This window comes from Oryctolagus cuniculus, chromosome 12 (genome assembly GCF_051225735.1).
Source record: "Oryctolagus cuniculus isolate XC-2025 breed Fujian yellow rabbit chromosome 12, ASM5122573v1, whole genome shotgun sequence".
Classification (NCBI taxonomy): Eukaryota; Metazoa; Chordata; class Mammalia; order Lagomorpha; family Leporidae; genus Oryctolagus; species Oryctolagus cuniculus.
The window spans coordinates 74,720,251-74,734,740 of record NC_142878.1 but is presented as its reverse complement, the minus strand read 5'-3'; the positions used below and the strand labels follow the sequence as shown (position 1 = coordinate 74,734,740).

The 14,490-nt window shown below is 41.8% G+C and overlaps 1 protein-coding gene across 5 annotated transcripts in view; it reads right to left on the bottom strand.

Moving 5' to 3' along the window:
- Positions 1-14,490, bottom strand: part of TMOD3 (tropomodulin 3) — a 77,079-nt gene that overhangs the window by 21,942 nt on the left and 40,647 nt on the right. For all 5 annotated transcript variants that reach the window (XM_002717761.6, XM_008268998.5, XM_089310344.1 and 2 more), the window contains 2 exons: positions 3,306-3,428; positions 2,252-2,341 (listed from right to left, as the gene is read on the bottom strand). In XM_002717761.6, the coding sequence (XP_002717807.1) occupies positions 2,252-2,341; positions 3,306-3,428 (213 nt within the window). The remainder of the gene's footprint in view (positions 1-2,251; positions 2,342-3,305; positions 3,429-14,490) is intronic.

Below are 14,490 nucleotides of genomic sequence, written 5' to 3'. Positions count from 1 at the left end.
TTTTATGTTTGATAATAGCATTGTGGTTATAGTAAAAGCCTTTATTTATGAGAGATGTATACGGAAATCTTTATGGGTGAAGTAAGGCAAATGAACAGTATTTACTTCAAAATATACCAGAAAAAGTGGAGAGGGTAGGAAGGAAGGCAGAAGATGGACAGGGGCCAGCGCTGTGGTGTAGCAGACTAAGCCTCTGCCTGTGGTTTCTGCATCCCATATAGACACTAGTTCAAGTCCTGGCTGTTCCACTTCCAATCCAGCTCCTGGCAAAAGGCCTAGGAAAGCAGTGGAAGATGGCCCAAGTGCTTGGGCCCTTGCACCCATGTGGGAGACCCAGAGGGAGCTCCTGCACTGTTCACTGCGGAGTGAACCAGAGGATGGAAGACCTTTCTTTCTGTCTCTCCCTCTCTCTGTAACTCTGTCTCCCAAATAAATAAAATCTTTAAAAAAATGAAAATGAATAAAACAAGGCCAGCCAAATGTTAATAACAGCTGAAGATGGGTTATGGATAGGCTATTTTCTCTTTATTTACACACCCCTGAGCATTTCTGTAATGAAAAGATAAAAACCAGGGGCAATGGCCAAATTACTGGACACCATAAAATGGAATGTGAGGCAGCTGAGTGAGGTAGATCTGTATGTACTAAGAAGGACACAGTCATGTTACATTGCTAAGTGACACACTACAGAGCAATGGTTAAGTCCTTACGACTGACTTTGTGTGACACTGAGGTTGGTTACTTAATATCCTAAAATCCCAACTCCCTCACATGCAAATTAAAGACAATACCAATTTCAAAGAAATGTTGTGAAGATTAATAAGAATCATCCACATTCAAAAGCTGTGCACAGGGGCTGGTGTAGTGGCCCAGAGGGCAAAGCTGCCGCCTGTGATGCTGGCACCCCTTATGGCTGCTGGTTTGTGCCCTAGCTGATGGAAGATATCTCTTTCTGTCTCCCTCTCTCTGTAACTTTTTGAAATAAATAAATCTTTAAAAAAAAAGAGTTGTGCACAAAAAACATGACCCACAGTAAGTAAGCACTGAAAAAAAGTTGCTAATTGGGGTGGGTGTTGTGGAGCAGCAGGTAAAGCCTCTGCCTGTGATGCCAGCCTGAGAAAGGCAGTGGAGACGGCCTAAGTGCTTGGGCCCCTGTCCCCATGTGGCAGACCTGGAGGAAGCTCCTGGCTTAACCCTAGGCCAGGCCACTGTAGCCATCTGGGGAGTGAACTAGCACATGGAAGTCCTCTCTGTGGCTCTTACTTGCAAATAAATAAATAAATCAAAAAAAAAAAAAAAAAGAAGTTGCTAATTAGTATTGGAAAATTAAGCTGCAAAAATTATTTATAGTATGATTCCATTCTTGTAAAAACTTATAGAGCTGAATACTTTGTATAATCACAGTACAACGTCTAGGGGCCAGTGCTGTAGCACAGCAGGTTGAAGTCCCAGCCTGCAGTGACAGCATCCCATATAGGCACTGGTTCAAGTCCTGGCTGCTCCATTTTTGATCCAGTTCCCTGCTATGGCCTGGGAAAACAGAAGATGGCCCAAGTCAACCCATGTGGGAGACCTGGAAGAAGCTCCTGGCTCTGGATCGGCTCAGCTCTGGCCGCTGCAGCCATTTGGGGAGTGAACTAATGGATGGAAAACCTCTCTCTCTCTGTCTCTACCTCTCTCTGACACTTTCAAATAAAATAAAAGATAAATCTTTAAAAAAAATAGTACAAAGTCTAGAAGGCTCTATACCCAATTGTTAACAGTTAGGTAGTAGTCAGGAGAGCCCAGGGCATGATGGCTATGAACAGAGAATCTACACTACACTAATTACCCCACTAATTTAAAAAAATTACTACACTAATTTAAAAAAAATCCTAAAAATGTACTTTTTAAAAAGCTGAGGCTGAGTAGTTTTGTGGTTTCTCCTGAATGATTTTATAATATAGTTTGTTAGAGAAGTGAATTTCTTGAAAATCAGTAACACTGATGACAAAATGTCAACAAAATTAAAGTTTGACATGCTTTTATACTGTTTATCATTCATATTATTTAGTGAGGTTCCTATTACATGTGCTGACACATAAGCACCAAATATTTAACATTCAATTTTTAATGACTAACCCAGATTGAATCTCAGGTTTCAAGTACATACATTTAACATTTGTTATGTCAATGCTGAAGCTGATACATGGAGAAAACAAAATATATTTAAATAAAGGGTTGGAATTCACAAAACATTTTCAGTACTCACTTGAAAAATGTTCCTCGTCGACACCATTACTACTTCCTACAACATTACAGAACTGTGCATTTGTTATCAAATTGTGCATCCCAAGAATAGCTACAATACAGAAAAAGGAAATTTTTATTTTCATCTGTTTTAAACATAGAGAACTAATTTTACAACCAAATTTTTCTTATAAATTTTAACATTCTCTGGACATTTCCCTGTTAAATTAAGTAAGATTTTGTAGCTAGAGAGGGAGATTAAGTATCATCTACAATTTCATTCTTATCGATCCTCTTGTTATTTCCCCCCACATTCTGAATGAATTCATCAGACACATAGCTGGAGACAGCCTCTCTAAAAGTAAATCAATGCTTTGCTCCCTCTAGTGGCTAAGAAAAAAATCTGAAACCTGCTCAGGCTGTGGCGCCACACCTTAGATCTTTAAGCTCCTTTGCAAAGAACTATCACTGCTACCTTCAAACACATGACTTCTTGGGGTTATCTCCCCACACACCACACTTTTCTGTCTAGGAAAATAAATGTGTGTGGGTAGGTGAGGGGAGATACCTGTAGGGCTAAGAGAAATCAGCAATAATGAAAGCAACAAGGAGGTTTGCAGTGCTGCACACGGACTTCAGAAAAGTTGGGAAAGCGGTGAGGACACAGCTCAGTCAGCTCAGGCTGGACGGTCGCAGCTTCTTCTTGGTTACTCACCCCCGGGTCTTCTGACAAAACAGAGCAGCATCTGCCTCTAAAGACTCCCTGTCTCTGACAGGACAGTGTTTAACGGAGCACCAGGGGGTGAAAAGATTTTTTAAAAAACTCTCCAATTTGGTAACATGGGAAAACATGTCAAACAGTAAGATAGAGTCTATTAATATAAAAATGTCACCACTGAGGATACTTAAGGAAATGAAATCCGCAAGTCAGATTTTACATGTAAAAATATAAAGCCAAATATGTGGTCACTGATTCAACGGCACTTTGCCAGGCAAAGCAGGCATCTTCTGTAGATAAATGCTAGTACTGCCCTGCCTACCCCACACACAGTCACAATCCATGGCAGAGGAGATACCTGCGAGGTCACACAATTCTGTATCAGTAGCACTTGTCAAAGCTTCTTCTAGTTCTGGATCAAGAGAGATGTTTTCTTCTGCAAAAGTCTGTACAGGTTTCTGCTTGGGGATGAATATTTTCCCTGTAAAATAAAGCAACCTGTTAACTCCACTACTACTTCTGTTAACTCCTTACCATTTTACCTTTTAAAAAACATTATTAAAGCATGACGAACTGAAGCTGAAGCTGAGCAATTGTTCTTTATCTTTGATACAAATTTATAGGTTTTCCAGGGCAATATTTGGGCTGTACAAACTGAAAAGAAAAGATACCAGAGAAAATTTCTCGTCTGTGGAAATAGACTATTTTTGGAGTAATTATGAGTTACTTTATAAATATTGACTCAATAAAAAATAAAGGAAGGAATCAACAGAAATCCTACAAAACTTGAAAGAGATTTTTTAAAAATGCAAGAGAATCCCAGTCTTATTCTTCAGCAACAAACTATTACAGTTACTTTAGAGATGGCAGAGGTAGTTACGACCCCAGAAACTCGATTTTAATTGCAAAGAAACTTCCATGTATCTCGAGTGGCGTTGTCAGAGATTCACCATTGTTCCCCATAGCTCGAATGGACACTAACAAAGTTACCTGTAAAAAAAATGTAGTTACTCAGGGCCTGTGCTGTGACTCAACTGGTTAAGCCACTGCCTGCGGCATCAGCATTCCACATGAGTCCCAGTGCTCCACTTCCAATCCAGCTCCCTGCTAATGTTCCTTGGAAAGCAGCAGAGGATGGCCCAAGTGTCTGGGCCCCTGCACCACGTGGGAGACCTGGATGAAGCTCCTGGCTTCAGCATGGCCCAGCCCTGGCCACTACAGCCATTTGGGGAGTGAACCAAGGGATGAAAGATTTCTTTCTCTCTCTCTCCTCCAAGTAACTCTGACTTTCAAATAAATAAATAAATAAATCTTTAAAAAATGTAGTTAATCTAAAAACTAAAAGTCTTTATTAGATGAATACCAATATGTTTATTATATGTTATATAAGATTGAATATAGAAAGGCAATGGAAAATGGTGACATAATTGCAGCACTAGGTAATCAAACAAGACACTCAGGCAATGTGGGGACTAGACTACCAGGGTTGTCTGTTTCTCTCCCAAGGCAAGTGAAAATTCTAACTCTAATTATCTGGAAAGGCCTATGCATGAATTCTTAAACTACAAATTATCTTCTATCAAGAAACTACCTGGAAAATATGTGAAAACAAATGGCCTTATGAATCTATGAAGTGCTCTAACAAAGGAAATGTTTATAGGCTTATAACTAGGGCAGGGAGTGTTCTGTACTTCTCATTCAAGGTGAGTATCAGTGTAACCATAAGGAACCCTTCCATAACACATAATGCTCTCCCAAGTTTGACCAAGGCTGATTAGGTATTTTCTGCAAAACTCATCTAAAAGATCGTACTTTAATTTACCTGAAAGGTAGAGAGACAGTGAGAGAGTGACAGAGGGCAACGTCCCAACTGCTGGTTTCCTTCCCAAATGCCCACAACAGCTGGGCTGGACAAGCCCAAAACTAGGTGTCTGGAACCCAGTGTCTGGGTCTCCCACATGTTTGGCAGGAACAGAGCACCTGAGTCATCCCTGCTGCCTCCCAGGGTGTGCATCAGCAGGAAGCTAGAATTGGGAGTGGAACAAGGACCCAAATGCAAGTACTCTAAAAACCGGCTGTGTGTACCCCAAGCAGTATCTTAAAAATGCTGGGCCAAATGTCCACCCCTAAAAGATCTTAATTTCTGAAATCACATTTTTTTTTGTTTTTAGCAGTTCTATTTGGTTCTTTTAAAAAAAGTTTCCATTTCTCTGATGAAATTCTTCATCTCTTCACACATGCTGTGCACCTTTTTCTACTAGATTCTTTGACATTTTTATTACCAAGTCCCTAACTGGTAACACCAATGTCTGGGTCACCTCTATGACTTCCCCTGTTTATGTTCCTCACTATGAGCCACATACTCTTGCTTTTGTGCAGGTCTTAAGATCTTTGACTGAGTGATGAGCATCTTGCATAACAGTGTAGCAGAGACCAAAGAAATGATACTCATTCACAGAAAGGAGCAGGCTCCTTCGGTGAGAGTTGAACTAACAAGTATATTCAAAAAATCCACTGCAAATGTGTATTACAGAAACGCTAGGCATGGATTTCACAATTGTTTATACCCAAATAAACAGCTTTAATTCAAATTTTCCATGGACTTTTAGAAGTATTCTTGTGTGTTCAACGGTTCTGCTAGGTCTTACTGCCACTTAAGTTTGAAATCTTCACTGATTTTAAACAATTTTTAAAATTAATTTATTTATTTGAAAGGCAGAGTTAAATGGAAAGGGAAAGAGATCTTCCACCTGCTGGTTCCCTCCCAAAATGGTCACAATGGTTGGGGCTAGGCAAGGTCAAAGCCAGGAGCCAGCTTCATCCTGGTCTCCCATGTGGGTAGCAGGGGCCCAAGCTCCTACCCAGGCTCATTAGCAATGAACTGGATTGGAAGTGAAGCAGCCAGGACTGGAATCAGCACTTACATAAGATGCTAGCACTGCAGGTGGTAGCTTAATGATGCCAGGTCTGGTTTCAAACTTGAGGACAAGATTGTTCAGTTTTCCTTGTGGACTGTGGAGATCTGCTGAGCTGCCTGCTTTTTCTCAACTGTGAACTGTGAGCAACATCTTCCTGATATATAGCCTTGGTTGCCAGTTTTCTGGGTAACTGGGAGATCTCTAATGTGCCTGGGAGGCAGCATGTGGAGTCTAAGCTCCTGGTTTTGGCGTGGCTTAGTTCTAGTTACTGTAGGCATTTGGTGAGTGATCAAGTGGATGGAAGATGTGCCACTCTGTCACTCTGCCTTTCAAATAAATAGATAAATCTTTCTTTAAAAAAATTCTGGTGTCTGAGTACCACATAAGAAGTTCTGGTTTAATTGGTCTGTTATGTCACACAAGGTACCTGAGTTTCTTTTTAAAAGAGATTTATTTATTTGAAAGGCAGAGTTAGAGAGGGAGAGACTGAGATCTTCCATCTGCTAGTTCACTCCCTAAATGGCTTCAATGGCCAGAGCTGGGATGGTTCAAAGCCAGGAGCTTCTTTCAGGTCTCCCATGTGGGTGCAAGGGCCCAAGGATTTGGGCCATCCTCTGCCTCTTTCCCAGGTAAGTTGGTAAGCAGCTGGATCGCAAGTGGAGCAGCTGGGACTCAAACTGGCACCTATATGGGATGCTGGCACAGCAACAGGTGGTTTTACCCACTATGCCACAATGCCAGACCTGCATCTGAAATTTTAAAAGCTCTCTAGGAATTCTAAGTCATAGTAGCAAAGGTTAAGAACCAACAGATTATGGTATTCACTGACTAAACTACAAACGCTATTTACCACAAAATAAGTCTGTGAAGTAATACACATGTTAAATAGCTTGATTTAGCTACTCCACAATGGTTCAAATATCAAACAATGCTGTATGCCACAATATAGGTAATTCTTGTTAATTAAGAAAAAACCACAGGGGCTGGCGCTGTGGCATACTGGTTAAGCTTCTGCCTGCAGCATCAGCATTCCATAACGAGCCGGTTCATGTCCTAGCTGCTCTACTTCCGATCCAGCCCCCTGCTAGTAGCCTGGGAAAGCAGTAGAAGATAGCCCAATTGCTTGGTCCCTTGCACCCATGTGGGAGACCCAGAAGAAGCTCCTGGCTTCCAATTGGCCCAGCTCCAGCCATTGCAGCCATTTGGGGAGTGAACCAGCAGATGGAAGGCCTCTCTGTCTCTCCCTCTCTGTAGCTTTACCTCACAAATAATTTTTTTTTTTTTAAAGAAAAAACTACACAAGCTATCAACTAGCTATCCATGTCTTATTCAAGGGACCAATGGAATCTAAAGCATTATAAAAATCTAAGATGTTTATTTTTATAATCCTCATTCACATTCCTTATGAGGCATTATTCATATCTAAATTTCTCCTATAAATAAATTTTTGCTAATGCTCACAAATAGAAAAAAATCTTATCAGAAAAAAACAAGGCAAGAAAAAAATCAAAATTCCCAAGGAATTGTGGAAATTCTTTGATACAGAATTTTGTTGTTTTACAAAGTGTGATATTATTTGGGACTTCTCCTGGGGCTCTCCTCTTTCTGGTAGTTTCTCTATGTACAGATTTTTGCTGTATACAACACTGTGTTGTATTTTTAACAACAAAAGTAATTTATTCATATTTTTGTTATGATTATTTTAACATTAATAAGCTGTAAGACATTATCTTTTAAAAATTATCATTAAGAGGTGGAAAGAGACAGAAAAAGCAAGCTACTCTCTGCTGGCTGATTCCCCAAATGTCTGCAATGGCCAGGCAGCCAGATCAGGCAAAAAGGTAGAGCCTGGAACTCAATCCAGATCTCCTACATGAGTAGGAGGAACTCAACTACTTAAGCTTTCACCTCAGCATCCTGATGTGTGCAATTGCAGGAAACTAGAATAGGGAACAGGAGCTTGGACTTGAACCCAGGTACTCTGATACAGGACACGGGCATCCTAACTGCTAGGCCAAACATCTACCCCAAGATATTATCTTTTAATGTGTACATGTATACAAGATCTAGGTGGAGAAAGCTAAAAGTATGGCCGGCACTGCGGCCCAATAGGCTGATCCTCCACCTGCGGTGCTGGCACACCAGGTTCTAGTCCCGGTCGGGGCGCCAGAGTCTGTCCCAGTTGCTCCTCTCCCTGTACAGCTCTCTGCTGTGGCCTGGGAGTGCAGTGGAGGATGGCCCAAGTGCTTGGGCCCTGCACCTGCATGGGAGACCAGGAGAAGCACCTGGCTCCTGGCTTCAGATCAGCGCGGTGCGCCGGCCACAGTGGCCATTGGAGGGTGAACTAACGGAAAAGGAAGACCTTTCTCTCCCTCTCCCTCCCTCTCTCTCTCTCTCTGTCTAATCTGCCTGTCAAAAAAAATTTTTAAAAATTAAAAAAAAAAAGAAAGCTAAAAGTAGAGAAATTAATTTTGGAAGAAAGGATAAACTAGCCAAGACCTAAGATCAGTGTGTGAATACAAAATCTAAGGCGTTCTCTCCAAACTCATTTTATAGATTTAAAAAAAAAATCTGTTTCAAAATCCCTGTTGGTTATGTTGCAGAAAGTGACAAACCAATCATAAAATAAATAAATCTGGAAACCCCAGGACCCCAGAATAGTCTATCTTGAAAAAGAAGAACAAAGTTGGAGGACTCTCATTTCCAAACAAGACTGAGAGAGGAAGGGAGAGGGAGAGAGAGAGGGGAAGGCTGGCAGGTAGGCAAGCAGGCGCGCACGCACGCGCACACACACACACATACACACACACACTCCCTCTCCCTCTCTGTTTTTCAAAAACAAACTAGCAACCCAGGAGGATTGAAAATAAGACAGTGCCAGGTATCCATCTGTATTAGTGGTTCTTAAGTTCAGGGAATGAGGACTGGCTTGCCATGGATATTTCTGAAAAACCTCCAGAGGTGCCTGTTTCTTGCTCAGGTCAATAACCACAATCTGTGTAATTACCATCCTGAAAAAATTAAGATGAGGTATCCTTGTGATCTAATTTTTTCCGTCTCCTTGAAATATGGTCAAAAAGCAATGATTTGTAACTCTAAAAACTTGTATTTCTGAAGCAACATTTGAGAAAATAGCAACTCATTTTTATCCTTCAACAGAGAACATTCTATCTAAAATCACTTTAACTTACTTAACATAGCAAAGTCCAAAACTGAAAGCTTAGGTTGAAATTATAATCCTTTCCATTATAGCAAAATAAAAAAATAACCAAGGACCATATCACAAAAAATCTTAGTCAAGAAAGTATGAAATGACAGCCCCCTCAAATGAATCAAAACAAATAAAAACAGGGCCATAACTCTCAGCTGCCAAGGTTAAAATGGTTCAGTAATGCTTCTGCCAGTACAAAATGGCAACTAAGGAAATACAAGGAACCGAGATAAGACTTCATATAATAGTAATTTAAGTGTACGGCACTGAGCCAAAACAATGCTTTTGCCAAAGGGGTGGGGGAAATATCCTGCCGAGATCCTTGTTATTGCCATACAGTCAGTAAGAAATATGCTCAACAACATTCACCACTTTATTGCTAGGATGTTTCTTTACTAGTCCTCAACTCTTTTGCTCTGAACCATGTCATACCTACAACAGATGTCAGGAGTTATCTAAGTCAGAGCTCCCATGCTTACTGAGTATGTTAAAAAAAAAAAAAAAAAAACAACAGATGGCTCTTAGTTATTTCATTCCTACAGAATGAAGGGCCCTAGCTAATTTTAGTATTTATTTATAAGCTTTTTCCAGAAAAGATTTTAAGGCAACCACACCACTATAATCTCTAAGTAACTCTGGAATTTACCTTTTTACAGGAAACATACAAACCTTACACCAACCAAACTGAATGATGAGGGGGCAAATCCTGGAAAGACATTTCTGCTTTGAAACAATGACACAAATGATACCTGATCAATACTGCAATATAGTCACCAATAAACTTCCACTCAACAAACATTTAGTTTAGTGAGCCTGAGCAGAAAATGAGCTAGAAAGACACCATAAGGAAAGCAAAATAAGAGATCCTTTACTTTGGAGAGCTAACACTCTCAAAGAAGAAACTGGGTACCTATAGTATCACAATCTGATACTTTTTTTACTTCTTACTCTAACCAAGATGGGTAACTGGGGAAAAGATTTAGGCATATGCCTGACACAAGTCCCTAATGCATAAAATATGTAAGACACTGAGCACCAGGATACGAGGGTTAGCGATCCCTAGGAGGTGGAGGTGGGGTTGGGGAATAAGTAGTGAGTCCCAGATTGTCCAGCTTACCTCCTACAGCAACTTTCTGGGCAACACAGCAAGGAGAAAGATCTCAGGCAAAGCCTGGTGAACTCACTGAGCTGAGATAGAGCGAGGTCCAGAAAGACCAAGGCAGTAGGAATGTTTGTAGGACAGAGGACGAGAGCGAGCTGCATAGGGAGGGATCCCAGGAGCTGTGTAAAGGGTTGACCTGAATATTCACCAAGGCACTCATCCATACATGAACACAAGCAAACTACCTTGAGCCGCAAAACAGGAACATCTGACCCACGGGCGGTTAAGGTTGGCAAAATGATTTAGTCTGGTCCTTCTGAGGAGACTACAGGTGGGACTCAACATTCAATAAATTTATAGCAGGCCATTTTTTAAGATGATAATTTTGTATGGTCTGCAAATGAAGCTATAAAAACCTAAATGGCCTTTGTCAGAAAAAAAGGTTTCCTACCCTGATTCCAGAAGATTAGAGGTACCAGCACCCATGTTCATGCAGGGCTGGGAACAGAACTGTTCCACCAGCCAAAACGGAAAATCTCAGAATTCACAGGGCTCCTACTTGGGTAGGGAATTCAGAAGGATCTTGCCTTAGAAGTGGGGAAATAATCAACCATCAGCTGAACACTGCTCCAAACCCACCTAATAAATCTTAAAAGGATCAAACTGTTCCCAGGGTGGGACAAATGTGGCACAGCAAGTTAGGCTGATGCCTGCGATGTCAGCATCTCATACAGGTGCCAGTTCAAGTCTCAGCTGCTCTACTTCTGATCTAGCTCTCTGCTAATGCATCTGGGAAAGCATTTGGGCCCTTGGACTCACATGGCAGACCTGGATGAGTACCTGGTTCTTGGCCTGGGCCTGTCCCAGCCTTGGTCATTGTAGCCATTTACAGAGTGAACTAGCGGGCAGAAGATGGCTGGCTGGCTGACTTGCTCTCTCTCACTATGCCTTTCAAATATATAAATCTCAAAAAAAGAAAGAAACTGTTTCCAAGGAACTGTACTGTTGTCCCAGAATGAAACTCAGGAATATTTATGGGAATACCAATATATCCATCACCCAAAAGTCAAAATGTCTGCTACCCAATAAAAAATTACCTGACTCTAAACACAGATGATAAACCAGCAGGCAAGGACATTAAAACAATTGTTGGGCCGGCGCCGCGGCTCACTAGACTAATCCTCCGCCTTGCAGCGCCGGCACACCAGGTTCTAGTCCCGGTCGGGGCGCCGGATTCTGTCCCGGTTGCCCCTCTTCCAGGCCAGCTCTCTGCTGTGGCCAGGGAGTGCAGTGGAGGATGGCCCAAGTGCTTGGGCCCTGCACCCCATGGGAGACCAGGAGAAGCACTTGGCTCCTGCCTTCGGATCAGCGTGGTGCGCCGGTTGCAGCGCGCCGGCCACGGTGGCCATTGGAGGGTGAACCAACGGCAAAGGAAGACCTTTCTCTCTGTCTCTCTCTCACTGTCCACTCTGCCTGTCAAAAAAAATAAAAAAACAATTGTTGTATGTTCAAGTATTTAAATAGAGACTATTTTTTAATATTTATTTTCATCTTTTTGAAAGGCAGAGTGATACAGAGAAAGAGAAAGAGAGAAATATCTTCCATCTGCTGGTTCATTTCCCAAATGCCCGAAAATAAAGTCTGGGCCAGGCTACAGACAGAAACTACATCCAGGTCTCTCATGTGAATAGGCAGCAGGGGCCCAAGCACTTGGACCACCATTTGCTGCCTTCTCCAGCAGGGAGCTGGATCAGAAATGGAGCAGCCAGCGTTGAACCAGCACTCTGATACGGAACCCAGGCATTGTAAACAGCAACCTAAATCACTGCCACAATGTCCACCCTCAAAGATTTTTTTTTTTTTTTTTTTTACAGGCAGAGTGGACAGTGAGAGAGAGAGACAGAGAGAAAGGTCTTCCTTTGCTGTTGGTTCACCCTCCAATGGCCGCCGCGGCCAGCGCACCGCGCTGATCCGATGGCAGGAGCCAGGTACTTCTCCTGGTCTCCCATGCGGGTGCAGGGCCCAAGCACTTGGGCCATCCTCCACTGCACTCCCTGGCCACAGCAGAGAGCTGGCCTGGAAGAGGGGCAACCGGGACAGAATCTGGCGCCCCGACCGGGACTAGAACCTGGTGTGCCGGCACCGCAAGGTGGAGGATTAGCCTAGTGAGCCGCGGTGCCGGCCTAAAGATTTTTTTAAAAGAGGAAAAAAAGGAACAAAGAACATGAGACAAATAGGAAAGACATACCATGTTAACATTTATCAAAAGAAAGCAAGATTGGCTTTAATATCAAAGTAGATCTTAGACCAATGAATATTACCAGGGATAAAAAAGGTCATTTCATAAAAACAAAGATAATTCATCAAGAGGACACAATAATCCTTTAAAACGCTAATAAGAGAGCCTCACAGCATACAATTCTGAAACAATTCAAAGCAGGACTCTATGGTATGTAAATCATATACAGAAATGCTGGAGGGAAAGGACTATTCAAAGTGAGTATGGCTAACCAGGGAGTTTCCCATAAAACAGGGTCTTAACACAAGTGACAGAGTATTCATCTGGGTAACTCCTCACCCAAAAGGGGTAAAGAGTGAATTACCTGGGGCCTCTGTGTGGCACAGCAGGCAAAGCTGCTGCCTGCAAGGCCGGCATCCCACATGGATGTGCTTTGTGTCCTGGCTGTTCCACTTCCAATCCCACTCCCTGCTAACAGCTAAGAAAAGCAGTGGAAGACAGTCCATGTGCTTGGACCCCTGCCACTCATCTGGGAGACCTGGATGAAGCTTCTGGTTTTAGCCGGGCCCAGCCCTGGTTATTGTAGCCATCTGGGAATGAACCCAGAACTCTGTTTGTCCCTCTCTCTCTGCAACTCTTTCAAATAAATAAATAAATCTTTTAAATTTATTTTTAAAAAGTGAATTATTCAAAAGCCATAGCGTACTATCTAAAAAGGAGATGCTAACATCTGCATGGCTAATTTAAGCAGTCCATTTCAATTATCTGCTTCAGTGCTTGGGGAAACCATTTTTCAGAGGTATACAAGGAACATTCAGGACTCATAAATATAACCAAAAATATAAGAGCCAATTTTTATTTAGAATTTAGTGGAAACCAAATGCTTACTGGCAGTTAGGTAATACTGATTTAGGCAGTTTCTAATCATGATCTTTCTGGCTTAATAAAGCATCATTGAAGAAATCATGCATTCATACGTAAGGTGCGGGAGACTCTTTTAGAACAAGAGTGACTACCAGAAGATTTCTGGAATGTGAAGGTAATTGTAAAAAAGTAAATTGGAAAGCCTATGAGAAGTTCTCAGTTAAAGGCAATCTGGTTAAACTCACCTTTAAAAAAGGGTAGGGCATGCAGGATTCTTGGCAATGAACCCAGGGACATTCCATTTTCAGGGTGGGGAAGGTAAAAACAGCACAAAGAAAAGTCTAGAAGTTTAGATGGCTCTACTCCAAGATCCAAGAAGGAGAACAGTGCCCTGTGAGGAAGGGAGGGGCCCAGCCTGGGTGAGTCAGTAGTTCAAATGGGTTAGATGGCACACCTATGCATACACACTGCCTAACATGCAGCCATGCCTGGTCTATCTGTGAAATAAGAGGCACTGGAAAAAAAATCTTAGTCTAGGTGAAGATGAAGTATGATGGGGAGGAACAGTGTGGAGGAGTTCCAGACAAGCAAAGTGAAGCAAAACAAATCAAGAGGTACTAAGAAATATTAAAGGCTGGGCAAACATTTGTCCCAGTGACAAACTCATGGCAAAATGATGCCTTATCTCTGATAGAGAATGCTCATGACATGTAAAAACAGGATTATAATCAGCTACACAGTCAGCACCATGTGCATTTTTACTGTTCTCAGGACCAAGAAAGATCTGATGAATATTCTCCTTCACCCTTGTCTGGTCTACGTCTCAGTCATACATTTCGCAAAATTTCAAAGAGAAACAGGTAAAAAGCTGCACTTTTCCAACACTTTAACATTATATCTTCAAGTAAGAGGATCATACTATATATTGAAATTGTATTGTTTTACTTTTATTAGTTTCTCAAATTTTAAAAACAGTAGACTCGTAAGACATCTTATGGATCTTGATCCATAAGATCACTTGATAGTATGATGCCACTCCTACCATGAGCTTATGTAATTAAGATGAATTTAACATTTTTGTAGTAAAGACACCATTTGCAATGCCTACATCCCTTGTTGGAGTGCAGGTTCAAGTTCCAGATGCTCTGCTGACAATCCAGCTTCCTGCAAATGTACCCTAGGAGGCAGCAGACAGCTGACAGCTCAAGT